Source organism: Pipistrellus kuhlii, unplaced genomic scaffold (genome assembly GCF_014108245.1).
Source record: "Pipistrellus kuhlii isolate mPipKuh1 unplaced genomic scaffold, mPipKuh1.p scaffold_m20_p_17, whole genome shotgun sequence".
NCBI lineage: Eukaryota > Metazoa > Chordata > Mammalia > Chiroptera > Vespertilionidae > Pipistrellus > Pipistrellus kuhlii.
Genome location: NW_023425482.1, coordinates 21,431,924 through 21,458,788, shown reverse-complemented (window position 1 = coordinate 21,458,788; position 26,865 = coordinate 21,431,924). Strand labels below are relative to the sequence as shown.

The following is a 26,865-nucleotide window of genomic DNA, read 5'->3' as shown; positions in this document are numbered from 1 at the left end:
TTGTAAGCAGTCTGGATTCGTGTTTATTGAAGCCAGTAATTAGAGACATCTTTCCCAGCGCTAGAAAGCAAGGTTCCACATGACTGCATACTGAGTCTGGATAGAGCCACCCCGCCCTGGACCAAGGCTGCTCAGGGAATAATGTGCAGTCCTAATTTTAGTGAAAAATACCAATAAACTTAATATAGAGACAACAGTGAACTTTCACTTACAGTATCAGCATTGTTAAGGTCATGATGTACAGAGCAGTCACTTTTAACTTTGTTAAAACGAATGAAACGCGAAGTCTTCAATTTAAATACTGATTTTAAAATGCCAATCAAAACAAACAAAAAAAAGTGCAAACAAAATTAAATAATTCTAGCAGCATACCCATTGCATTTTTAGGAAAGAATAATTCATGGCCTCAGTAAGACGTCTTCAAAGCTGGGCTTGTTTCTTTGATTTTTCCATTTTAAAGACAAACAGCAGATGTAACCACTATAATGTATATAAATAGTCATAAAATTGTATTTAATAGTCTACCATACAAGTGTATTCTGCAAATAACATGAATTTTACTTTAAAAAGTAAAGGCTGTTTATTGTTTGGCCTTTGGTTCCAATGCTTGAAAGCCCCCAAATAACAAAAAGCCCCCCTCCCACCCCCACCGCCCAGAAAGAACCTGCAGCTCCCCCAAGTTGGTAGACTTTGGCAACCACTAAGCACATGACACTATGCAAGTTTCTTCTCATACCAGGAGCATCCATTTGTCATGAGAAGCTCAAAGTGGTCTCTAAGAAACCCTCCTTCACAAAACACAGGTGCCTTAGCATCTCATCGGCTTTAGTACATTTTACAGTGACACAAAAGTGCTTATCAGTCTAAATCATAAAAAATAAAATAAACGAAAAGGAAAATTATGCTTTGAAATTTAAAATCACTCCATATCCCCTTAAGCATGTGCCTTTCCAAGAATTCTTTCCTGTTCCTGAGGTCACTCATTTTGTGCCCCACTCCCAGCCACTATAGAGGAATTAAGCGGCCCCACCAGGTAGTGTGGTCACAAGCTGTTGGGCATCTATTGGTCACTACCCCACAACTATCACTCCACAGTCAGTTTACTGTCATTACCTGGACAATTGGGTAATTGGAAACCACAATACATTTAAAAAAGAAAACTGAATTTAAAAAGGGTGAAAAAGTATATTTTCAACAATAAAACTGGCACAAGAAACATGTTTTATGTTTGTCAGAAAGGCAAGTAAATACTCAGCTTTCTCCTTAACAGTGTTTAGACCTTTACAAAAGAGCAATTCAAGACAGTTTTAGAGTCTTGTTCTATAACATAGGATATTAAGTTATGCCCAGTACTATGTTAGTGGTCAGTCAAATCTTTTATGTAAAAGTAGTAACATTAGGGAAGTTATGCTTAGACACAGTACAATAAACATTCATATAAAAAAAAGTAAACTCCACATAAATGAACTGTGGTTTTTCCCTTGGTTTGACAACAGTTTTAGACATTAAATTAATGGTAGTGTTTGCATTTAAAAGTTCTGTATCATGTATAAAATTAAAAGTGCCATTTCAAATCCACAGAAGTCATTTCCAGAATGGTGCTGTGACATGATAATGTGCATGAATTTGCCCTAAATGGAGACACCTGAAACTCTTATTTCCATAAGGAAAAAAAAAAGCTACATTTTATGAAAAACATAAAACAAGAGAAGTATATCATTTTCATTTTCAATATAAAACATTCATTTGTTTGTCCATCTCATAGCACTGATCAGACCAGGGAGCTAGGACAAGACCCTTTTGCATCAATGGAACCACACGATGGCTTCCACAGACAGTAAGGCAGGGATTGGTGCAAGCCAATTAATCAGTGAGCAATTACATTAAAAACCCCCCCTCAAACTTTCTATAGTACTTTGCATTATAGCAAATGAGAGGTTGGTCACCCATTCTCTATTTGTAGGCCAGCCTGTGGTAGTAAAAAAAAAAAGTTTTTGAAATTTAAAAAAACAGAGAGTTGTTGTTAAGAAAATGCTATTTAAAGTAAACTAATTTTGTAACTGCTGACTTTAAACACATCCCAGTGACTGTCTGCCCACCATGCACTTGCATGGATCCCAGCACCTCCCACGAAAATGTGGCGTAGGCCAAACACGTGAGTCCTGGGAGGCTGCCATCTTTCCCATCCCTGTGTCAGCGCCACCTGACTCAGGCACACCCACACTTAACACATCTTTCATAAATTAAAGATGCATTCAGAACAAGTCTAATTCCCATTTTGCTTAGTGTTTAGTTTGGAAATGCTTCTGATATTAAGTCTTAAAAACGACTATTCAACTTCTACCGAACACACAGTATTACTAACACTGCCCATCTCCTCCTTCCTCCACCTCCTTTAATGCTCAGCTTCCCCACCATCACTTCTCTCATTCCTCCTCTAAGCCTTTTTGTTTCCTGGACTTTCCGCTACTTAATCTGCTTCCCAAGAACAAGTGAATTTGCTAGCACGCACCTGGTCAGACTAACCATCTGATCAATGACTTCCTGCTCTCATTTGCTCCGCCCTGAAAGAAAGAGGGCTCTCTCTCTCTCTTCATCTACCTCCCCCTCCACATGAAGCCCCAGCAGCACTTGCTTCCCGCTCGAGAGCAACATGCCTGTGAGTCCAAGCTTATCCTTAACAAAGGGATCTGACACATAATCTTCCTAAATGTGCAATTCACACTCGGACAAGCCAATGAAGTTTTTTTTTTTAAAGTTCATCTCCCCTGCCCCAAAAAACTGATAGCATGTGCCGTATCAGAAAAATCCTGGTCTTAGCAGATCAATATACATAGTTATTTGGTCATTTTACATATGCACTTTTGAGGAGGATCAGGCTTCATTTTCTGTTGAAGAGTTTGTTACCATGGAGTCTGGTTTTCGAGTCATCCTATCCAGTTCTTCCTGAACATTTGTCAACACAGTCTTTTGTCCTTGAAAAAAAGAAACACAAAAATGCAATGATGAGTTATTGAAAAAAGCCTTTTTTCATTACAATGATTATGAAGCAGACCTAAATTCAATCCTTCTTTATTCCAAATGTCATAGGTCTGTGTTCCCAAAACCAAATAATTCCTATTTCCTACCAGGGAATACCAGCTCACAGCCTGGGCCGCCAGGCCAGATTCTGAGTCCGCAAAAACAAGGAGTCCTGAAGGCCCAGGCTGACCTGAGGATGGAGTGCTTCCCTGAAGGCATCCTTTGATATGAAAGCACCTATTAACATATCTTACAGCCAATGGAAAATTAAGAACCAAGAACTTTTAAAATGGCCTCAAGCTTCCAGGGAAAATGTGTATTCCCAAGGAACTTGGTTATTTGTTTCAGAGACCTCTACGATACAGACTTGCTCTAAAGCCATAAAGAAGGACAGATAGAGGGGGTGAGCTTCATGCAGGGAAAAATGACGACCCTCCAGTGAGACAGTGAGTGTTCACAGACTCCAGCGCATGGTAAGACTGAGGGCAGTAAAAAAAGAAAAAGAAAAAAAGAAAAAGAAAAAAAAAGAGCATTACAAGAAATTAAATAAATAAAATGCCAATGGTACACTCTAGACCACTGGTCAGCAAAACTCATGCGGCTCTCTGGCCCCTTGCGTGTGGCTCTTCCACAAAATACCACGGCCTGGGCGAGTCTATTATGAAGAAGTGGCGTTAGAAGAAGTTTAAAAATTTTGGCTCTAAAAGAAATTTCAATTGTTGTATGCTGATATTTGGCTCTGCTGACTAATGAGTTTGCCGACCACTGCTCTAGACTCTGACCTCCAAGGGACAGAGCTTCTATACCAGGGGACATGTACAGGTTAGTGCAGCCAACAGTCAGTTCCTGAGAACCTGAATGTACACTAATCCCACCAGAAATGTGCCCAGGAAACCTGCTCAGTAATAAGGTAATCCTACTGTAAGGTATAGTCAGTATAAAGCAGAAAAGTGCTTCCTTTGCTTGGCTGTTGAGAAAACCGAGGGTCTGCAGGTCAGGTGAAATCACGCTCCTGTCCAGTTCCCCCCTTCAGCACCCCTCAACCAGAAGGCTCCTAAGTCTCCAAGGGCCCGTCAGTACCTGACTTCTTAGCTGTGCTCTGCACCCCACCGGCGCCAGGACTTCCAGGAGAGCCCGTTTTTTTACTCAGCAGGCTGTTGAAGAAGCTAGCCAACACCCCTTCACTTGCTGCATTATCTAAGGAAACATTAAGAAAAAAAAGCATCACACAAACTGGGTAACTCAATTAAACAGACAAAACCTAGTCTTCGGCTTGAAATGATCCAGTAGTGGCTACTACTGTCTTCCTAGCATACTGAGCACATTCACCTACTATGATGCCTTATATACGCCCACTGCTGCAGCTAGGTACAAGTCACATGATTAATAAGTGGAGTCCTGTTTAGATTTCCCAACTGTTTGGAGGCATAACAGATAACCTGTATTTTTTATCATCTCCCTCCCCAAGTCCCCAAGCCAGTGTTTTTCTAAGTTTTATAATCCCCTAATACTCCAAAAGCAGCTGTGAAAACTCTTATTCAGAATAGAAGATAGTCATCAAATATGCAAGAATAAAACTTTCTTTTGAGGTCTTATTGCACCTAACATCTTTGGGTATTAATTATTAAGTCAATGTGAAAAGAGCTATTTCTTTTCTTTCTTTTTTTTTTTGATTCTTATTTCTACTTAATTTACTTTTTTTTTTTTTTTTTTTGAAAAGAGCTATTTCAACTAATAAGTAATTGAGCTTCACAAGAGAAGTGAAGGGGTAAGTCCTACAATTCATAAATGATAATAACAAACATAATGAGAAACAAAACTAAGGACTCAAAACACACATTTTAATGTGACTTCTTATACTGTATTCTTCTCCAAAGGAATCTGCACTGCCTAACCAAGGTCTTACACAAAATCAAGTGCAAGGGCCACCGATTCCAACAAAGAAACAGGCCTTGGCCTCTGCCAACCACATGCCCCTCTCCTTGAGAGAGGGGATGTGGAAAGCAGCCCTGGTTGGGGAAGAAAACAGCCCATGAGTCTCCACCTTCCAAACCCAGCCACAAAGTCCCACAGAGCTCAAGCCTAGGACTAAGCCACTCTCCAAAGACACAGGATACATACTTTTGATGTTTGGATCCGGCTTCTTTACTGACGTGCCTGGGGAGGCACTAGGCACGCTGGCTGGCCCTCCCCGGCCCTGAGTTCTTGGAGAGCCAGAGGGTCCTCGTGCAGGGGATTCCTAAGTCCAAAACCAACCCGAGTCACACACAGGCATAAAAGTAACAAAAAATACATATTCCGAAATGAAGCCAAGAGTCTACAGGTTATTTTCCAGTCTAGGGAGAAGGATGGGAGGACTGGGAGTTTGCTCCCAGCTCAGTCCCTTTCTAGACCTGTTTCTCCTGAGAGAAGAGGTATCAAGATAACAAGGCCTGTTCACTCAAATTCCCAGAGGAGTATTCCTTCCTCAGATATTTTCTGAGTTCCTACATGTTCCTGGCCCTAGGCCTTTGGGGGACCAAATTCCCTTTGAAAATACAAAAGCCCACACACGCTCTTACAAGTAAAAGGTGTAAGATTTGAAGACACCCAAGACACTGGCCTTGACCCTCTGATTAAGGTACTCACGGAAGCTCTCGTGGGCGTGGCTGGCTGCTTGGCAAGGAGTGACTGCAAAGAGAGGGACATACTGGCCATTAACCAAGGCCTGCCAAGTGCACTGAAGGTCTGGAGAAACACTTCCAAGTATTCCACTAGAGGGCACCATTAACAACAACCAAGTCATAGGATTAACACTCTAAATGCAAAAAAAATTCAATTGCGCAGTTTGGTATTTGGTGAAAAAATATACTCCAAGTAACCAGTTTTGAAGCTAAGGAAGCAAGGAGAGCACAGAAGGGAGGAACAGTTGGCAAAAGAACTTTTAACACCCTCTGTTGACCTGCTTGCACTACCAGACATGTCATGTCTAACATGGGCAGGTCCAACAGCCCAAGTGAAACAAACAGGTGAGACTGAGTTTGCATCCTGAAGGCCTCTGCTCTGGCCTCACTGGTCAGCTTGGGGAAGTTACTTTCCTCACCTACAGAATGGGTGTAGCAGCTCACCTGCCTTCATCCCCAAGGCTGTAGGGGGCTATGTGAAATAATGGAAGTGAGTTCAGAGCACTTGGCCACCGTGGGAAGTATGCCAGAAAACCTACATTTCCAGACAAAAAGGGTACTTAAAAAGATAACTAAGCCCATCACTGTAGAATCTGCAAGGCAAGCAGGGATTCCCTGAGACAGGTGGTCTAATCCCTACTCTGCACCAATTCTAGAAATGGAAGAAAACTCCTTTGGCAGCTCTCTGACGCCGGCAACCTCGCCCCAGGGAACTGGCATTTCACTCATGAGGGCCTCTGCTCTGGCCTCGCTGGTCTTACCTGCTGCTTCATTAGGAACACCTGCTCATCCTCCGCTGCCAACTCTTTGTCGTGGACCAGCTGTGAAGGGAAGAGACACACTCATTTGTGGTCAGAGGTAAAGAACATCTGAACTGCTATCAAAATTCATGCTGAAAGGAGAACCTTGGGCTAGGGTTTCCACATGAGTCTAGGCAGAATCCCTGCTAGGACTGTTTTTCTGATGTCAGCTTGGCATGTGGCCAAGTGACTTTCTAAAAGTCTGGCAAGTTCTAACCCAGGAGTAAGGAATCAACTAAGTAGTTCAGCAGTGGCGCAGGTACTGTCAGGACCTAAGGGGAAACACCAACCCCACTCCATCACTCATGCCCCGCCCGAATCCACTTGCTTATCACACCTCATCTAGAGACTTTTTTTTTTAATATAAAGCCCTTGGATTACTAACCCCTGACCTAGGATCGTTTGATGTGTAAAATCTTGATTCTTTATAGGCTGCTTTTCCCATTAAAAAAACACCTGTAACTCTTATTTGGTTACCTTTCTCACAGGAGGTTTCATGATAAAATCTTCATATGCATCTTCGGGCTTCACAGTTGTGAAATTTTCATGTAAAATGGCTATTTTCTTTTCATTGTCCCAGCCAGCAGGTCTAAAGGCAAAAAGGATTGGCTTGTTTTTCCGGAGACTGCCTTGTCGTGTACAGAGCACATTCTGGGTTAGACAGGACTCCAGGTTGAGTTCCTTCCCCACAAGATCTCATTTGCAGTTGCTGGGTTGGCTTGCAACTTTCAATAGACAGGCCAAAAATATATATATATATATATTTTAAATAGGAACTCTTTATATAAAGTGTGTGTGGGATATATATGATTTTTTTATGGAGAGAAAGGGAGAGGGATAGAGAGTTAGAAATATCAATCAGCTGCCTCCTGCAAACTCCCTACTGGGGATGAACCTGCAACCAAGGTACATGCCCTTAACCAAAACAGAACCTGGGACTCCTCAGTTGGCAGTCCAACGCTCTATCTACTGAGCCAAACCAGTTAGGGCAACAAGCCAAAATTTACTGCATGTATAACCCATCAGATCCACACTGCAGGCCCTGCTGGGATCTTACTGACTGCACATGATGACCCACTGCAAGTGGTCAGAGCCTTCCCACAACTCCCTCCAGAAGGGCGAGGACACCATGGAGCCCTGTTCTAAGAGCAGAGAATGCAGAGGCCAGCAGAGAGGCCACAGCTCAGGATGGACTGTTTCTCTTTGGCATGCAGGCACCTCTCCTGCTTGTGAGCTGTTTCTCTCTTGTTTTTCTGACAAGTTTCTTATGGATTGGTTCATACATTTTACTGGTTTGGGGAAATCTATCCTGGAGCCAAGGGGAGAACCACGACCTGCACTATCCTGGGCCCCAAACCAAAGGGACACAAAGAGTCCTTGAGGCTCCTACATGGATGATGCCCAGCTTGACATCAGAGGGTAAAATGATACCCAGCATCCATTAACTTAAGTCACAGCCATCAGACTTTCCTAAAGGAGCAAGTTTAAAATGTCCTACAAGACTTTAGAAGTTCTAAAAGAAGGTGACTGATAGTTCTCACAGGCCTCTCATTCTCTATTCAATTCCTGCTCCATAGCTCTAAAACCAAGACAGTGCTTAGCCAGGGGTCCGCACCCAAATCGCTCTGCTGACGTCATCAGCTCCCAAATAGGCAACTACCTAGAGGGCCAAAAGTGTAAAGGGACAAGGCGTGATCAAGATACCGCCATGACCCACGCAGCCTTCAGAAATGGCAAGATACTTCTCCACTCCAGAGCAGCCCCAAACCCAGCCAGTCTCCCTGCTCCTCGTGCTCCCTGGGATCATGTGTGATCTGGGCACTGGCTGACTCCAAATACATACTACTCTGCACTTGTGCCACTGACTGCTTTTGACAATTCTCTAATATCAGTCCAAGCCTCTAGGTTTGCTGCCTACAAGCAGCCCAAGTGAGGTTCTCTCTGAATGTTTAGGAGGCAATCCATTCAGTCCTGAGCTCTTGGCTTTTACACCTTCAGTCTTCTCATAGACTGTCCCTCCTCCTCTTCCATTCTTTCTGGCCTGCATGGCCCACATCATTCATCCTTCTAGCATCACCCCCTCTGCCTTCCTTGCTGCACTGTCTCCACTACCCCCCTACCCCCCTACCTCTCCTTGGCGGTGGGTATGTCTCTATAGTGCCATGGCAGGGACCACCTCTCATTCATTTCTGTGTACTCAGCATAGAACCCAGGTACCTAAGAGGTGCTCAGTATTTGCTGAATATCTTGTAATTTTTCTTTAAGTCAAGAGAATATCTAAGTCTAAAAACATTGATCTACTGGCATAAGTCTTCTCAGAGACCACAGCTTCAACATTTATTTATGCATCCACAGCATTATCATTCTCCAGTGAGTAAAAGACACAAACAGGTACTCAAATCCCTGCCCAGGGACTCCCAAAATGTGAAATTCTGGAAACACACTAAGCAGGCAGTACAGCCAAAGCCCATGCTCACAGGGATGCCTGCTGATGAGCAGAGAGAAACCAGTTGCTTCGAAAGAAAACATTCAGGATCCCCAAAGCGCCAATTCCCTTTATTTCAACGCCCTCCCTCAGCTATAATAGTATTTTACCAGAGTAGACAATAATTGGCAAAAATGGCTGGCGTCAGTTTTGGCAACTTGCTCTCAAGGACGAAAGGCAGCACCCGTGACCTCACGCTACCCACTTCTCTCAGACTGCAAGCAGAATGGCAAGTAATCTGGGAAGGAGCGGAGAGGGAAATCTGAGGGTACCTATCCCCTGTGAAGTCCAGCCCAACACTCTCCCCCAAGCTGCAGAAAGCTGGCTGTGTAAGACAGAAGGCACCTTACTCGGAAAGATAAAAAGTAAAGAGCACATGTACATTAAAGAAAAGAATGTGAAAGCATCACCTAGCAAAGAACTCACATAAAAACTGCATCCTTTTCCACAACTAAGGCAGGCGTGTTGAAATGGAAGCCATACGTTTTATGAACGATGTACTTATACAACAAGTCGAGGTTTTTTTCTTCCTTCACTGATGTGTAAATCAAGGCAGCTCCATCTAAGCAATCTGCTTAAGGAAAATCAATTCACTGCAGGAAACAAAAGCAAACACATACAAGTGCAATCCTCACAATACTACCCATAGGTTGATCAGTTTTTTGATTAATACATGATCAACAGGAAAGCGTTAAAAATTTAAAAACTAAAAGGATAATAGTAGCAGACAAACCAGGTCAAAAGTAAAGAGCATGTTGCTAGTGGGCCATGCAGTTCATTTTTAAAATGTACACTTGTTTTCTGACCCATTAAGATTGCTTCTTAGCAGTCAAGTTAATGACTCTGCAGCTAGACCAGGAACACACGTCAGCATATCCAAGGTACAGATTCTTTCCCACACACATGTTCACATGTGATCAAATTTATCATTAAGCAAACTTTTATGAGATGAGTTACCTACATGTACTGGTAACCACCACTGAGCCGGACAAGTTAAAGGGTCCAAAGAAAGTGATAGGAATGTATCCCTCACTCCTACCATAGGGAACAGGACAGTGGCATCAACTGCTGTTGGATTTTTATAGACACTGGACTCAAGAACTACTGACACAACATCTTTCTCATGGATAGCACAAAACACTTGTAGCATCTAAAACAATACTGTGTTGGGCTATTAACCCTTTCTACAAAAAAAGCAAAGTTTAAAGAGATTTCCAAGGTATGATAAAAGTATCTTGGTAATAAAATCAAACATCAGCTTTCTTCTTAAATTTAAAAGCCTATCAAATGTACAGCATTAAAAATAAAAGTGATCAGTACACAGATAATAATTTAATAATAAAAAATAAATAAAAAATAAAAGTGATCAAATATAGGCAAAAGTTCTTAAGTCTCAAATTCCAACATAGTAAAATATAAAACTAGTAAAAAGATGTGCCGTATTTTCCGGCGTATAAGACGACACTGTGTTCTAGTAAAAAGCCTGCTCAGATTGGCCAGAGTCAGAGAGGCGGTCTATTAAAAAAAAGAACTGATGTTGCCTCGGAAGCGGGGGGTAGTCTTATACAGCGAATATAGGCCTAAACCTATGTTTTAACTGTAAAATTAGGGGGTCGACTTATACGCCCGGTCGTCTTATACGCCGGAAAATACGGGTATACAGTATCTCCCTGGCAGAATATTTCTGGATTCAGGAAGTACTTTTCTCCTTGAAGATGCTCCACTTGGAGGAAAGCCTGTGCCCCGGGGCCCCGAAACAGCACCCCAAGGATACACTGGAGGCAGAACCTCCGTAGATGTGACTGGATAAAATCAAAGTGCTCGTCCCTGTAATCATGCTCCTTCTCCAGGACACTCACGGCATCACACTGCAGGGAAGACAGAAAGAAAAATGAGTTTTTTTTGCATCTTTGCCTGATGCACATGAGAAGAGTGTCTTCTTCAAGAGTAAAGCACCATAACTCCAAAAAAAGCCACAGGCAAAAGTCCAAGCATTAATTAAACAGACAAGAGTGAAACGCAATTGGACGGCCCACCCAGTGTGGTTCAGTGGTTGAACGTTGATCCATGCATCAAGTGGTCACCAGTTTGGCCGAGACCGGTTTGGCTCAATGGATAGAGCGTCGACTTGGGGACTGAAGGGACCTGGGTTCGATTCTGGTCAGGGGCATGTGCCTTGGTTGCGGGCATATCCCCAGTAGGGCGTGTGCAAGAGTCAGCTGATCGATGGCTCTCTCTCATCGATGTTTCTAGCTCTCTAGCTCTCTCCCTTCCTCTCTGTAGAAAATCAATAAAATATATTTAAAAAAAAGAGAAAAAAAAAGAAGTCACCAGTTTGATCCCCAGAAGGGAGTGTGCAGGAGGCAGCCAATTGATGTTTCTAGCTCTCCCTCTTCCTCCCCCTCTCTAAAATTAATAAAAACAGCAGAAACCGGTTTGGCTCAGTGGTAGAGCGTTGGTCTGCAGACTGAAAGGTCCCAGGTTTGATTCCAGTCAAGGGCATGTATATTGGTTGCGGGCACATCCCCGGTAGGGAGTGTGCAAGAGGCAGCTGGTCGATGATTCTCTCTCATCGATGTTTCTAACTCTCTATCCCTCTCTCCTCCTCTCTGTAAAAAATCAATAAAATATATTTTAAAAAAATCTCGACATGATTTAAAAAAAATAAAAAATAATTAAAAACATATATATAAAAATTATTTGAAGAAAAAAAGCAACTGAGTATTTTATCCTGCACCTCAGTTTTCATAGCTGTAAAGTGGGAATATAACAGCCATGATCACCTCTCTAAGGTTCCAAAAACCAAACAAGGTCACATCAAGAAACAGGTTTACTGGGCGTGGCTAGGCACTGACATTCCATAGGGCTCCATCCTCGCAGAACCCAATGCAAAAGGTACACCCTATAGTTGGGCAAGACAGTGGCTCTGTGAGACTAAAGTATTCTTGAAACTCACAATGTTTTTAAAGCCACTTCTCTTTATTTTTTAAGAGACACAACTTCCTTTCCCTATAACTGAACTTAGTTTCTATTTCCACTTCATCATTCTGCAGGATAAAAGAAACTGAAATTTCAAGTTCCCTTCCTCCTTCTCCTAGGCTTATGTTCCTTTCTGAAAATCATCTCAAGTCCAACAGACTTTACAGACCAAACCCCAAAAGAATTCTGCCCTTCAATATATATTTTTCAACAGCTTAATGAAACCTGTTTTTAGCTCTAAGTTTGAATCACTCAATAAACTGACAGTGCTTCATGAAGAGATCAACCCAGGTTAAGAGAAACTGAGTTATGTCACGTTTCCAGCAACAATGTTTAAATGACATTTCCTATGCTGACATAGTCAATGTACCTTAATGAATCCTGAATTAGCCCAAATCTCCCTCGGGAAGACGCCTAATTAAAGCTTCCTAGTTCCTTTCAGATGGTGGCTGTTCACTGGCCAAATCCAGCCACGTTTGCTGCTCCCTGGCACACACCTTTGTGCACACCACCAACACTGGGATCCCCAGATTATGAGTCAGCACATTGTCACCAAGAGGCAGGGCCACATTTTCTTCATCGGGACCCGAGGTCAGAGGCCCTCTTCTCTGTGGGGAACCTTGACAACCTTCTTCTGGTTCAATATAGTCTTGAAAATCTTTCACAACTATAGGTGAAAAAGGAAAAGAAAATTACATACACAGAGATACATGCCAGCTTTAGAAAACTGAAAAAAGGTAGGAACAAGCACAAAACAAAAAGAATTGTGACAAATTTCCTAAATGCATCCTACTGCAATATTAGGGATTTGGGGATGATGATGCAAAATGCCATTCTTACATATTCACTTTGAACGTTATAACTTCAGAGCAGCAAAAACATTCCCCTGGCCTGGCCGGTGTAGCTCAGCAGTTGAACATCGACCCATGAACCAAGAGGCCACCAGTTCAATTCTCTGTCAGGGCACATGCCCGGGTTGCAGGCTCGATCCCCTGTTCGGGTATGCAGGAGGCAGCCAATGGATGATGTTTCTCATCTCTCTATCCCGCTCCCTCTAAAAAAAAAATCAATAAAAACATATTTTAAAAAATTCCCCTAGACATCTTCAATTGTATACAACTCTTTTTTAAAAAAGATGTATTTTTATTTATTTCAGAGAAGGGAGAGGGAGAAAAAGATAGAAACATCAATGATGAGAATCACTGATTGGCTGCCTCCTGCATGCCCCCTACTGAGGATCAAGCCCACAACCCAGCACGTGTCCTTGACCAGACGCAAACCTGGGACCCTTCAGTCCGCAGGCTGGTGCTCTATCCCCTGAACCAAACTAGCTAGGGCTGTATACAACTCTAAATAGGTTTTTAAAAACTTCAAGGCTTCACCCTAGCTGGTTTGGCTCAGTGGATAGTGTCGGCCTGCCTGCGGACTAAAGGGTCCCAGGTTCGATTCCGGCCAGGGGTGCATGTCTGAGTTGCGGGCTCAATCCCCACCAGTAGGGAATGTGCAGGAGGTAGCCAATCAATGATTCTATCTCATCATTAATGTTTCTATATCTCTAGTTCTCTCCTTTCCTCTCTAAAATCAATATATATTTAAAAAACAACAACTTCAAGGCTTCAATAATTCCTACTATAAAAAGCCACTTTTCTTATATATCATACTTTTTCAAAGTATCAGGATAGTTGGACTGTGTTACCTCAACAGTGGCAACCACCAAAAATAGTTAACTTCTAAAATTCCTCAGAGTCGCCGGGACCGGTTTGGCTCAATGGATAGAGCGTCGGCTTGGGGACTGAAGGGTCCCGGGTTCGATTTCGGTCAAGGGCATGTACCTTGGTTGCGGGCATATCCCCAGTAGGGGGTGTGAAAGAGGCAGCTGATCGATGACTCTCATCGATGTTTCTAACTCTCTATCTCTCTCCCTTCCTCTCTGTACAAAATCAATAAAATATATATATTTTAAAAAAAATTCCTCAGAGTCCTTATTAGAAAGAATAAAACCATCTGAATTCCACAAGAACTGTTTGCATAGAGCTGAGATATGTCCTCACTGAGGAGGGAGGCTGGACTTGCCCAGCACCACCCTCAGCTCGTCATCCTCACTCTTATGGACTTGGTCTCATCTGTAGGAGATCCTGAGTCACATGTACAGTGTTCAAGGACCGGCTGTAACACAAGGGGTCAGTGGTACAGCATCCACTTCTTGGCATACACAGTCACTACTTTGCCCAGGTGCAACCCACAGAAGGCCTTCGGGCTGAGTGGTCCACGGCCTTAGTTAATTAAGCCAAGTGAACACAAAGCACATGGGTGCTTCAAGGCTCTCACGTAAGGCCAGAGAATAAGGACATGATGATTAAAGTTACTCTGAGCCAGAGGAGCAAACAAGCAGTCCTACCCTTCGATGCCCAATAAGACTAAAGGGCCAAAGCCCTTTTACTCTCATCCACAACATCCACAAAAAGCACTCTTTCTCTGCCATGCAGTTGCTTTTCCTCCCCTATGTCTTCTCAGAAGACTTTCAGGATCAAGTGGTTCCTGGACAAGAAACAAAAGCATATCAGCCATTCCCCAACGAATTCAGATGAAAACTGGTAATAAAACCAGGGTACAACTCCAAGAGAAGACATGGAGAAGAACCAAAGTGAGCCAATAAGGATCACATAAGAGATGGCTCACATATTTATGCTATATCCAGGTTGCCTACATCTTTAAATGACTGAAAAGATCACTATTGTCTGGACAATTGGGCATTTTAATTGGAAAATTATTTAAAGTAGCCAAACTATGATTCTCTCTCATTACTGATGTTTCTATCTCTCTCCCCCTCTCCCTTCCTCTCTGACATCAATAAAAAAATACATTAAAAAAAAATCCAAATGGCCCTTGGCAGAAAGTTCCCCACCCCTGCTCTATTTGATAAGCACAGGAACCCCCAAGCAGGAAAGAATAATCTACACAAAAGCACAATCTTCTGGCGGCTCTGGGAGGGGTTGCTCTGCCCTTCCCCTCACTCGGAGGGGTCCTGCAGCCAAACAGCTGCCACAGATTCAGGACCAATGGAGAACCTAATTCTGCAAGACAGTGGCTGGCCCTGGAATAGCTTTCCAAACTCAGCAGGCAGAAGACTGCTGCTGGATTGTAAACTAGGTTGGGTAACAACCCTTCACTCACTCAATACAATATCTAAAGTCCCATTCATCTGGAAAGCGTGAGTCCTCTGAGCAAAATGATAGACAACTGCTTTATTAAAATGTAACCTAAAACCAGCAGCAACAAAGACACTCCTTCAACATGTGATATCTTAGAGGAGGGGTGGTGAAAACAAGAGGTCTTCAGAAGGTTGACCAGAGTCATGGGGCATGGGTCAGTTCCAGCAATTGCTTGTTGCCTTCCAATGTCCTCTCTCTTCCTCCTTATAAATGAATTGAACCCTGATACTTAGAACACATGGCCACATAGACTACAGGCAAGAGCCCTTCAAGCCCTGCTTTCCTCTTCCTCCTTCCTGCTGTCTGGAACAGGGATGTGAGAATTAGAGCTCTAATTGCCAAGAGGAAGAGAACCACACCCTAGAGATGACAAAGCAATAAGCCAAAAGGAACCAGGGTCCTTGACCTGTCTTCTTAGAGCTGCTCTCCAGGCCTGAATTGCTTACCTCTGGGTTTCATTTACGGGAGAGAGAAATAAACCTCAGTCTTGTTAAACCACCGTTACTTTAGGTTTTGTGTCACATGCACAGTGACACAAAGGGACAGACATCAACGACTAAGAACACAAAATTAATTTAGTGTGCCACTGTCATGGGAACACAAGCTCCCAAGGAACAGGCATCTAGTCTGCTATATGCATCCCTAACACCTAGACCAGATCTGATACAAGGCAGACACTTTCTCTGTCTGGAAGGAACAATATCCTTGGCTCTATCTCTATTTTATTTTATTTTTTCTGTTTTAACAAATCTACAAAGTTACATATAACTCTAAGAAAACAGATTCGGAAACTGAATTTGTCAGTGCATTAACCCACTAATCTAGGCAGGATGCTAAACATGCAATGAAAGAAAAACTGCTTTTCAGCCTCACAACTATTCTGAGAAGTTGTCTTTAGGATCTCTATTTCAGGGGGAGAAGAGCCATTATCTAGAAAGGTCAGTGGCTGGAGACAGATGAGCTGAGCTGCATACCAATCACTGCAGCACACATGAACACAGGAAACCAAAGATTAGATGCAAAACTCCCTATTTAAGCCAGTGTGAGACAGGAGCAAGTTATGAAGTTATGACAGGAAGATACATAGCAAGAAATACCATTTGAAAAGCACTTCAACATTTCTGAACCCTTCTGCCAGGAAGTGTGAGGATCCTGTGTGCCATGCCCCAGAAGCCCTCATTAATTCACTAAAGGGAACGATGTCATCCTGTGGAAATAAGCCAAGCTGAGCCAAGCCTGCCGCCACCGCCACCACAGCTCCAGTCCCTGCGCCTGCCCCTCCCATTTTCCTGGCAAGCGGACAGAAGCTGATGTAACTGCACAGAAGCAAGGGAAAAGAAAAACAAGCTTCTGAGCCACATTAAAGAGAGAGAGAGAAAAACACACAAAAAATTTCCTTTAATTTGAACGTTCTTTGTTTTCAAAAGGACCAGGATATCCTTAGTCTTAAAAAAGCCTTTCATTTTAATGACAAGAAAGCATCCTTCCTATTTATATAACTAAAATCCTATTTGCTGGATCCCAAAATGAATTAAGGTAGGAGTGAAAGATGTGTCTTGTGGGCTTCCTTTAAACCTGCCAATAAGAGGGTCCACAGGGCCTCAAGGGAATCCAGGCAAAGGACTCAAGCTGCAGGGATCACATACCACTGACGCTAACTCTGCAGGCAGAGCAACAAATATAAAAAGATGCACACAACTGATCACATTTGGCGGGGAAAGGGGAAAACCTTATTTTACAAGAGAACAAATGAAGATAATACAAAATATTGGTTCATTAATATTCTTCAACTGTGACACAATATAAAAACTTTTTTTTGAGTCTTCAACCAAGGATATTTTTTCCATTGATTTTTAAAGAAAGTGGAAAGGGGGGCGGGGAGGGGAGAAAGAGAGAGAAACATTGATGATGTGAGAGACACACATTGGTTAGTTGCCTCCCGCACACACCCAACTGGGAGCAGGGAATGAACCCACAACCCAGGTACAGGCCCTTGTCTGGAATTGAATCTGTGACCCTCTGGTGCATGGGCCGATGCCCTAACCATTGAACTGTGCCGGCCAGGGCTGCTTTGACTACTTTCTGACTACTGATTTTACAGGAGCAGCTGTAATGGTGCAAACAAAACAAACACTCTGCGAGGGAAGCTTTGCAGCCTCTCGGCATTGTCAAAAGAAAGGTGGTTGGAACCACCCAAAAAGACTCCTGAATTTTCCCATTAAGAAAACCTTATTTTACTTACACTTCCGTTCCAGCTCCCTCATTTCTTCTGGTGGAATTTTCATTTTATCTATGTGCTCACGTAAAACACTAGCCCATTTCTGTAGAGATTCCATCACAGCCCAAGGCCTAGACATGTCAGCCACAAAAATGACCAGGGTCTCCGGCAAGGATTCAGCAGAAACTGCAAACTTCAGCAGGCCTTTGTGGTATAGGTCTCCATCCAGAATCCACACGTTACAGCGTGTGAGATCTAAGAAAGGAAGCGAAGCTAAGTTACTACCTGACAATGACCACCAGCACAGCTGGAAGAAGAGCCACACCGGAAAACAACTGGAAGGTGACAGTCACACAATTCCACACAGAACGCAAACAGAATGCGTAACCAGAAAGGCCCATGTGCTCAGTGGACAGCAACTCTTGGTCAAGATGCCTAGGGACCTGTCTAAACTTCGAACTTTTTAAACTACATAACTTATTGTGTCCACATTATAAAAAGAATCCAGCAATGTCTGAGGAGTAAAAACTAAAGGACACGCCAAAACAGTTTGGCTCAGTGGATAGAGCGTTGGCCTGCAGACTGAAAGGTCCCGGGTTCGATTCCGGTCAAGGGCATGTACCTTGGTTGCGGGCACATCCCCAGTAGGGGATATGCAAGAGGCAGCTGGTCGATGATTCTCTCTCATCGATGTTTCTAACTCTCTATCCCTCTCTCTTCCTCTCTATAAAAAATCAATAAAATATATATTTTTTTAAAAAGTAAAGGACACTTTAGCTTTCAATAAGAATTTTTTAATATACTAATAAAGGCTGCTGGTCAATTGTTCCATAGTCTAAATAATCTATCCTCCTTAAAACTTCAGCAATCTGTGAGGGAGCAAGCTATGCTGCTGAGCCTGTGGTTAAACACTTTTTTTGTGTCAGTCACACTAAGCAGTACATTCACACATCACATATTTGTCAGAGACAGGACACCTTTGTATTTAAATACAAAGATAAAATCATTACTTATATAAATTGAGATGTAAATCATTGGATACCTGATGATTTAAGGAATTATAATTATTTCTGATACAATAATAATACGGTCATTTTTAAAAATCCTTATCTTTTTTTTACATTTTTAATCCTCACCCAAAGATATTTTTCCATGATTTTTAGAAAGAGTGGAAGACAGACAGAAATATCAATGTTTGAGAGAAATACATTGATTGGTTGCCTCCTGCATGCACCCTGACCAGGGCCTGGGCCAGGAAGGAGCCTGTAACCAAGGTATGTGCCCTTGACTGAAATAGAATCTGGGACCCTTCAGTCCACAGGCCAACGCTTTATCCACTGAGCCAAACCAGGCAGGGCTAAAATCCTTATCTTTTAGACATACATATGGAAGTATCTGCAGATGTAATGACATGCCTGAAATTTACTTCATAAGAATCCAATGGAAAGTGAAGGAAGAAAAGGGTGAGAATGATCTATATATACTAGAGGCCCGATGCACGAAATTCCTAAGGGGCTTGGCCCTCGCAGCCCCAGCTTAGTCCAGGTCGTTCAGCTGTCCGGTCTAATTAGCACATTACACTTTTATTATTATAGATAAAAGCCTAAGCAACCATCCAACCAGTAGCTATGATGCGCAATATCCACCAGGGGGGCAGACACTCAACACAGGAGCTACTGAGGTACAGTGACTTGGTAGCTGTGGTCCTTGGGTAATACATGTGGAACCAGAGAGGAAGGAGTCTGATTCCGGGTTGTGTCACCCGAGAACCACCCTGCACAATCTGGGACCCTTCAGGGGATGTCAGAGAGCCAGTTTCGGCCCAATCCCCTCAGGTTAGACTGAGGGACCCCAGCAATGCATGAATCTGTGCACAGAGCCTCTAGTAGTTAAAGTAAAATTCATCAAGAACTGGTAGCTATTGAAGACAAATGGTAAGTAAATTGGAGTTCATACTAGTCTTGCTCTATATTGTATACTAGAGGCCCAGTGCATGAAATGCGTGCAGGGTAGGGTGCCTAGGCCTGGCCAGTGATCAGGGCTGATCTGGTTCCCCACCTCCATTCCTCCCCCTTCCCTCGCCACCCACATGCTGCCACCGTGTGGTTCCCCACTTCCTCCTTTCCTCGCTCCCTCAAGCACCCCGCCACTCTGCTGGTCGCCTGCCATGTTCCATGACACTCCCTTGTGGTCAGTACACGGCATAATGAGCAATTGAACTCCCGGTCTCCTGGTTGAACTCCTGAGGGGACACTTTACATAATAGCCACATATATATGATTATATATATATATGTATGATTATATATTCAGATAATTTTTGTTTTCCATTAATAAAAAGTTAAAAACATTCACACAAATGTGCAAATGCTGAAATTCAATGAAACATATGTCCAAAATCATAACTGGATGACCAAATTATGAGATATTTGTCCAAATTGATAATATATCTGAAAAAAGTTTAGTCATTATGTTTAAGAAAAAAATTTTTTTTTCAAAAATACAAGGAAGAACTCCTACGATCAAAATATAATGTCATTAAACATATTTCCCAATAAATTCCAACATTCATTTTAAAAATCTGTCTGCTGTTAACTACCTTTTTTTGTATAATTAACATACTATAAAAAAATACTTATCATAACTTTATTTCAGTAGTATAATAAGGTATCTACATCTGGCTAAACTTTCAAAACTCTAATACATTTTATTTTCCAATCACGGTTTACATTCAATATCATTTTGTATTTCAGGTGTATCAGAATTCTAACAGGCTTCAGATAGCAGTTTCGGTTTGGGTTATGTGAATTCCTTCAAAAATACTGCTCTGTATATAAAGGCCACAGATTTTAAAGCCTGCCCCTTACCAGGCACAGTTCCTTTTCTCAGTCTCTCTTCCCACTGCACACTACACATAACTCACCCATATGCATGGAGCTCATACACATCTCATGTGGAGTTAAACAAATGCCCCCAGCCCTGAAGGCAGTGGTCCTTTGATATGTCATGTCCTACAACAAATCAGGAACAAGCTATATTTATAACCTAGTCTCATCACATAAAAATAATAATTTAAAAAGTAGAGCTGAAAGATATATAGTTAACCACAGATTTCAAAGAGGAACATGCAAATAGGTGGCCTAGAAAAAATCCCATAAATGCAAAGATAAAGAAGTTGTTAAAGAATCTGAAATAAAGTTAACATGTACTTTAATTCAAAAGCAAATGTATAAGGTTAATATGATATTATGACATGAAATATACTTGTGTCATCTTGACACAGGAGGCCTAGAGTCACAGAGTATCTACAGCATGTTTTTCAAAAGGGCACTATAAATCCCACTGTGTCTTAAGCACTGAGCTACACGTGATACATATCTTTTATCCTGTCAACCTACAAAATATATATAACACAATTCTTTTTTTTAATAGTTTATTTTATTTTTCTTTTTAGTGTATTTTATTGATTTTTTTTACAGAGAGGGAGGGATAGGGATAGAGAGCTAGAAACATTGATGAGAGAGAAACATCCATCAGCTGCCTCCTGCACAACCAATACTGGGGATATGCCCACAACCAAGGTACATGCCCTTGACCGGAATCGAACCTGGGACCTTTCAGTCGCAGGCTGACGCTCTAACCACTGAGCCAAACCGGTTTCAGCTTATATTAACCAATTCTAAAAATGAGGAAACTGAGGTGCAGAGTGATTCAGTCAGTCACAGCTAGTGACTATATGGGTTTCTGAACTAGTGCTGTGTGGTTCCAATGTCCAATTTCTTTTCACAATAACAATGCTTCCCAACAAATACAGGAAGCAAAAGGCTCAGACACATGAGACCCTCAGGCTTGGCTCAGTTGTCCTAGTCACTCGGACTCCATTAGGCCTAAATGGCACCTGAATGCCTTTGTCCTTTTTACACAAGGAGAATCCTCAGCCTTGGGTCTACCTTCTACCTTTCTTTCAATCCTTCAGGAAATTTTCAGCATGGCAAAGGAATCTGGGGAGGAAGAGGAGAAATAAAGACCCTGGAGTTCTAAGATAACCAGTAAGTTACCATTAATACAATGCAGTTCTCTAAGCTTAAACAAGCAATCCTTACCCATGCCCTCTTATTAATAACGACTCTTGGAGATCAAAGAATTATCATACTGCAAACGACCTGAGTCCAGTTTCTTCATTTTAGCAATAAGGAAATAGAGGGCCAGAGGTGGTAAGATCTGCCCTCTTATATATAATCACCCTTATATTATGATCCTTACTGTTTAAATAGGTAAAGGAAAACATGAAGAGAGTAACTTAGCCCTGCTGGTGTGGTTCGGTGGTTGACCTATGAATCAGGAGATACAGTTTGATTCCTGGTCAGGGCACATGCCCAAGCTGCAGGTTTAATTCCCAGTAGGGAGTGTACAAGAGGCAGCTGATCAATGATTCTCTCTCATCATTGATGTTTCTATCTCTCTCTTCCTCTTCCTTCCTCTCTGAAATCAATAAAAATATATGTATAAAAAAAGGTAGTTTAATGACTATATTCCATCCTTAACTATATAACTTTCTTATAAATAAAAAGACCTAGACACCAATAATTATTTGAGCCATTAAAATAAATAACTTCCCCATGGCCCCAACCCTAACATAAAGCCTAAAAGTTTATAAAGGAGGCAACTGAGTAATGGTAAATAAAACCATTACTCTAATCCAGCTCATAATTATACTTACAAGAAAGAATTATAAAATGAGCCCTAGCTGGTTTAGCTCAGTGGATAGAGCGTCAGCCTGCAGGCTGGGTTCAATTCCAGCCAAGGGCAGATGCCCACATTGCAGGCTTGATCCCCAATAGGACGCATGCAAGAAGCAGCCGATCAATGTTTCTATCTCTCTATCCCTCTCCCTTCCTTACTGAATCAATACAAATATATATTTTTTCAAATTGTAAAATGATATCTAATCCAATTTACCACGCACTATTAATCAACCCAACTACCCTGTAGGTAGAAACTATTACTATCCACATTCTTGAGATGAGGAATTGAAAGAGAATATAATCTATAATAATAAAAGCATAATATGCTAATTAGACCAGAAGTCCTTCCGGACCTCCTTTTGGACCACCTTCCAGGCAGAGCCGGGCTGTGAGGGAAGCCCGGGTCCCGGGTGCCAGAGGGAAGCCGGTGCTGGCAGCCGGGGAAGGAAGGCCCACTCTCGCACGAATTTCGTGCATTGGGCCTCTAGTCCCATATGAACTCCTATTCCTTCCAGTGAAAGAAACACAGGAAATTAGCATTTTTACACTGTCACAAAGAGACTCAGAAAGTCTCCTGTGAATATTTGTTGAACTGTTGCACTCTGAACCACACCCATTTCAGATCCTCCACTAGAACCAGGAAGAGTAACAATCGATCAGTCTGCCCTGCATCTCTCTCATAGAAAAGTCCAGAGCTTTTAAAACATCTTATACCTTTATGCACATCTGAAACTAGCTTCAGTATCTCCTTGAAAGTGAGGGTTGCCCAGAGCAGCAGCTGACAGCCCTATTCCCCGTTTTCACTAACATACTCTAAAAGAGGAAAGTGAGTCAAGTCCTACAGAGACATACACTTCTTTGATTCCCCTGTGAATTATTCTCCAAGAAAGAAGATTCCTACTAAGAAGGGTTCCTGGTGGCTACTGGGCTCAAAAAAACAAAAACAAAACAAAAGAAACAGGGCCTAGCCCTAGTTGTTTTGGCTCAGTGGACAGAGCACCAGCCTGTAGACTGAAGGGTCCCAGGTTCGATTCTGGTCAAGGGCATGTGCCTGGGTTGTGGACTCGGTCCCCAGTAGGGGGCCTGCAGGAGGCAGCTGATCAATGATTCTCTAATCATTGATGTTTCTGTCCCTCTCTCCCTTCCTCTCTAAAATCAATAAAAATATTTATTTTTAAAATTATACCTATTTGTTAAAAAAACAAACAAACAAACAAACAAACAAAACACACACACACACACACACACACACACACACACACAGAAATACACGGTCTAGCATGGTCTAGCATCCATTTCTAAACAGGGGCCTCTCATGCACACACTTCTGGGAGAAGCTGCACCAAGCTGCCTGCCTCCTACACGGACTGCCGTTCTGCCATCTGAGCCAGTCCTTAGAGAGGAGTTCCTGGAATCCTATAAGAGCCAACCGGGCTGAAACTCTGCCAGTTCAATGGGAGCTACACAACTAAATCCCATCAGCATCTTCACTGACCAATCAGAGGCTAGGGACAGGGACTTCGGTCTACGTACGTCAGCTCCCCTCGCCCTTGGGAAGTGCACTTTTCCTTTTACTGAAGACAGAGACTGTTTCCCCACTGAAGATGTTCCGCTAGAGCAGAGCAGAGCCAAGCTGCCTAGTGAGAGGGGCCTTGCCCCAGGGCCTCCTCAGAGCCAGGCGCTGCTTCCTGAGATGTAACACTATTAAGCTGTTTCACAGCTGTGCTATTTTCACAATTGAGCTTTTTTGCACTAAATAAAGTTTCCTTCTCCAATACCCCCCCAAATTGGGGATTCTTGTTAGCAATGACTTGGCAACAACGACCACTGGTTGACAGAACCAAACAGGAAATCGAGAATGCCTAGCCGTGCTGCAGGAGCTGCAACCACAGAGCCAGAGACCTGCATTCAGCCCTCACCATGGGCCAACGCTTCACTCACCATCTCGGTCCTCGTCGTGGATGCTGAGGTAGAGATACTCGAGGCCTCTTCCTTTTTTGCCATGCTCAGCTCCTTGTAGTTTAGTCATGAGGGTTGTTTTCCCAGAACCATCTTCACCTACAAATAATGGGTAGAAGACAAAGTGTACTGTTTACTGTAGGAATGAGGAGTCTTGACATTCACACTAACAACTAAGGATTTCCTGCAAAGCGTGCTGCTGGAGTCTCTCACCTGCAGTCATAAACAAAGCAGGCTTTGCTTTAAGAGTGGTTGGTGTGGGGAGGGGTGACAGAGACGGTAAATTCCAAGATCTAAAATGACACTATTGCAGTTGTCCTTATTTTACAAGGGAAGGACTAGAGCAGGTCCACAGGCCCTATCTACCGTTTATAAGACATGCATTTGGAGAACTGAAAGTAAAAGACAGAGTTAGTTGCTCACAAAATAAACTTTTATCACAAGAAAAGAAATCTTCCGAATATAATTAACTTTAAAACACAGGAACTCTGAACTAAAAAAAAAAAAGTATCCTGCGTCACAATAAAGAAGAATGGAAGCTATTATTCACTTTTCATTTTATTTATTTTTTGTGATTCACTGGTTTTACTTCTGTTATTCCTGACCTTTTGACAAGTGGATAAAGTCTGTCCTTTGGTTCACTTTTCATTTTAGTATGTATCTTTCATAAGCATCCTGAAGGCTAGGAAACTAATGAAAATAATTACAGACCTAAGCAAAACTCTTAAGCACAATCTCAGTAATTATCAAGCACTTCCTCACCCCTCTCCAGCCAACTAACAACCACTCCCCTCCAAATAACAAACCTTAAACGTGAAGAACCACCACCACCAGGGTACATCCCTAGGCACCCCTGGGGATTAATATGAACCTACATGAGAACTGAAAGGCATTCCACACATCAAAGGTCTCCTCCCCCTCGCCAATGCCCCTTCCTTACGCAGGCCCTCCATCTGGATCACGTGGTTCCCAGCAGATACTGTCATGACTTCAGTACCTGCTCATTGTGAGCCACCTGCTACTGGGCTGCCAGAATTCCCTTTCTACAGCACAGATCGCGTACCCGATACCCTACTCTTGAAGATGTCTAAGGGTCCTCTCTCATCCAGCGCAATGGTCATCACCTAAAGAAAACCATCTGCTCCCCTCCTCGAAGGGACTCCCACCAGAATTGAGGGAGGGAGGGAAGGAGGGAGGGAGGTGAAATAAAAGATCTTTGACAATCAGAGGCCTCCAGGAGAAAAGCATCAACTCTTCAGCCTTCCACAATCTACCCCCAACATACCACAGCAGTCATCTCTCACACAAATAACTTCTGGCAGCTTCCAACCCCCCCCAACTTCTTTTTAGAGAAAAATCGAGCAGCTGCCTCTTGCACACCCCCTACTGGGGATGTGCCCGAAATCAAGGTACATGCCCTTGACCGGAATGGAACCTGGGACCTTTCAGTCCACAGGCCGATGCTCTATCCACTGAGCCAAACCGGTTTCAGCCCCACAACTTGTCACCTGTTTCCGCAAAGACTAACCCTCTGTACCCTTGCATGGTGACACTTATCCTTCAAAACACTTGACACCCCCCCACCCCCGCCCCAAATCACCCTCTTTCAAAACAGCACCACTCCCTGTGATGCTCCCACAAGAATCTGACTAGGCCTAGCTAGTACAGTGCAATCACCAACACATCTGTCTCTCTCCGGAGAGATTCTTGTCCTGTCTGACAGGTGTCTGTGCTTGCTGCCCGGGTGCCAGTCTACAGCTCCCACTCAACATACGGGTTTGCCTTACGAAAGGAACCCAAGTCCAACTCCCCCTCTTGCATGATGAGCCCGGAAACCAGAGACATGAAGGGGCCTGACCCAGGTTGGAATAAGGCAGTGGAGTCTCTTGGCGAAGACCCCAAGGCCAGCTGTTCTTTGCAGCATCCCTTTAGCTACTCCTGGAAACCAAGGAGTGACTCTGATCCTGTACCATCATCTCCCCGACCCCAAGTCACCCGGTTCCCCCACCTCCCTCCTCCACCTAACTTTCTCACTCCCCCCACCACCCGCTCCACGCTCACGTTCGGTGCACGTGGAGGCTGTGAGCGCAGGGAGTCAGGAACGTTTGGAGGAAAAGCGTTCATGCTGCGGCCACAGGACTAAGGAATCTCCCGGACAGCCCCACGCCAGCATCCCTGGGCTCTCTCTCCCCAAAGGGGACAACACCCCAACCTCAGGCGTGGGGGCCCTGGCCACCCGCCGGCTGTCCAGCCCGGGTGTCCCGGCCACCGGACGGGGCAGGCTGCGGGCGGACGGCAGCGGAGAGGACGGCTGGGACCTGCGCGAGGGGCGCCCGCCTCGCCCGCCCGGCTCCCCGGGCACCGCCCCGCCGCCGGCGCTCACCGAAGACCAGGATGTTCTTGCCGGACGGCAGCTTGGACCTGGCGCTGGTGGACACCTCGCTCAGGATCGAGGACCTACGGGGACAACGGCAGAGCGATCAGTCCCGGGACCAGCCTGGACCTCCCCGGCGCCGGAGAGCCCGTCAGTGTGTCCGACGGTCCGGCCCAACCCCGGCCGGCTCCCCGCCCGGCCGCGCCCTCCCCGGCCCGGCAGACCCCGCCCGGCCGTCCCGCGGACTCACCAGAGGCTCTGGCCCTCCTCTTCCTCACTGGTCAGGTCGCCGGCGGCCGCCACCGCGGGCCCGTTGGGGCCCAGCAGCACCTTCTTCTCGACCCCCACCGGCGCCATCTTGCCAACTGCAGCCACAAAGAGGGCCCTCCCCCGGGCCCGCCGAGGACCCC

At 43.8% G+C, this 26,865-nt stretch overlaps 1 protein-coding gene across 3 annotated transcripts; it reads right to left on the bottom strand.

Moving 5' to 3' along the window:
• Positions 1–26,865, bottom strand: DYNC1LI2 (dynein cytoplasmic 1 light intermediate chain 2). Of its 3 annotated transcripts, XM_036441546.2 has the most exons (13): positions 26,706–26,865; positions 26,465–26,538; positions 24,064–24,180; positions 17,403–17,633; positions 12,446–12,615; positions 10,744–10,837; positions 9,396–9,531; positions 6,962–7,073; positions 6,446–6,505; positions 5,650–5,691; positions 5,143–5,260; positions 4,102–4,218; positions 1–2,975 (listed from the first exon to the last, which is right to left on the bottom strand). In XM_036441546.2, exons 1-13 carry the CDS (start codon positions 26,810–26,812, stop codon positions 2,875–2,877), a joined length of 1,479 nt encoding a protein of 492 aa, XP_036297439.1. In that variant the 5' UTR covers positions 26,813–26,865; the 3' UTR covers positions 1–2,874. The 3 variants fall into 3 exon arrangements, with proteins under 3 accessions (XP_036297439.1, XP_036297440.1, XP_036297443.1); XM_036441547.2 differs by lacking the exon at positions 5,650–5,691; XM_036441550.2 differs by lacking the exon at positions 17,403–17,633.

Bases quoted from the DNA above. Each gene is read 5' to 3' on its own strand.
- DYNC1LI2 (XM_036441546.2), bottom strand. From the start codon at position 26,812: ATGGCGCCGGTGGGGGTCGAGAAGAAGGTGCTGCTGGGCCCCAACGGG. The intron at 24,181-26,464 runs GTGAGCGCCGGC...CATTATTTGTAG, and splicing joins CAAGAACATCCTGGTCTTCG to GTGAAGATGGTTCTGGGAAA. The intron at 2,976-4,101 runs GTACTGACGGGC...CTTTTTTTCAAG, and splicing joins GAGCACAGCTAAGAAGTCAG to GACAAAAGACTGTGTTGACA.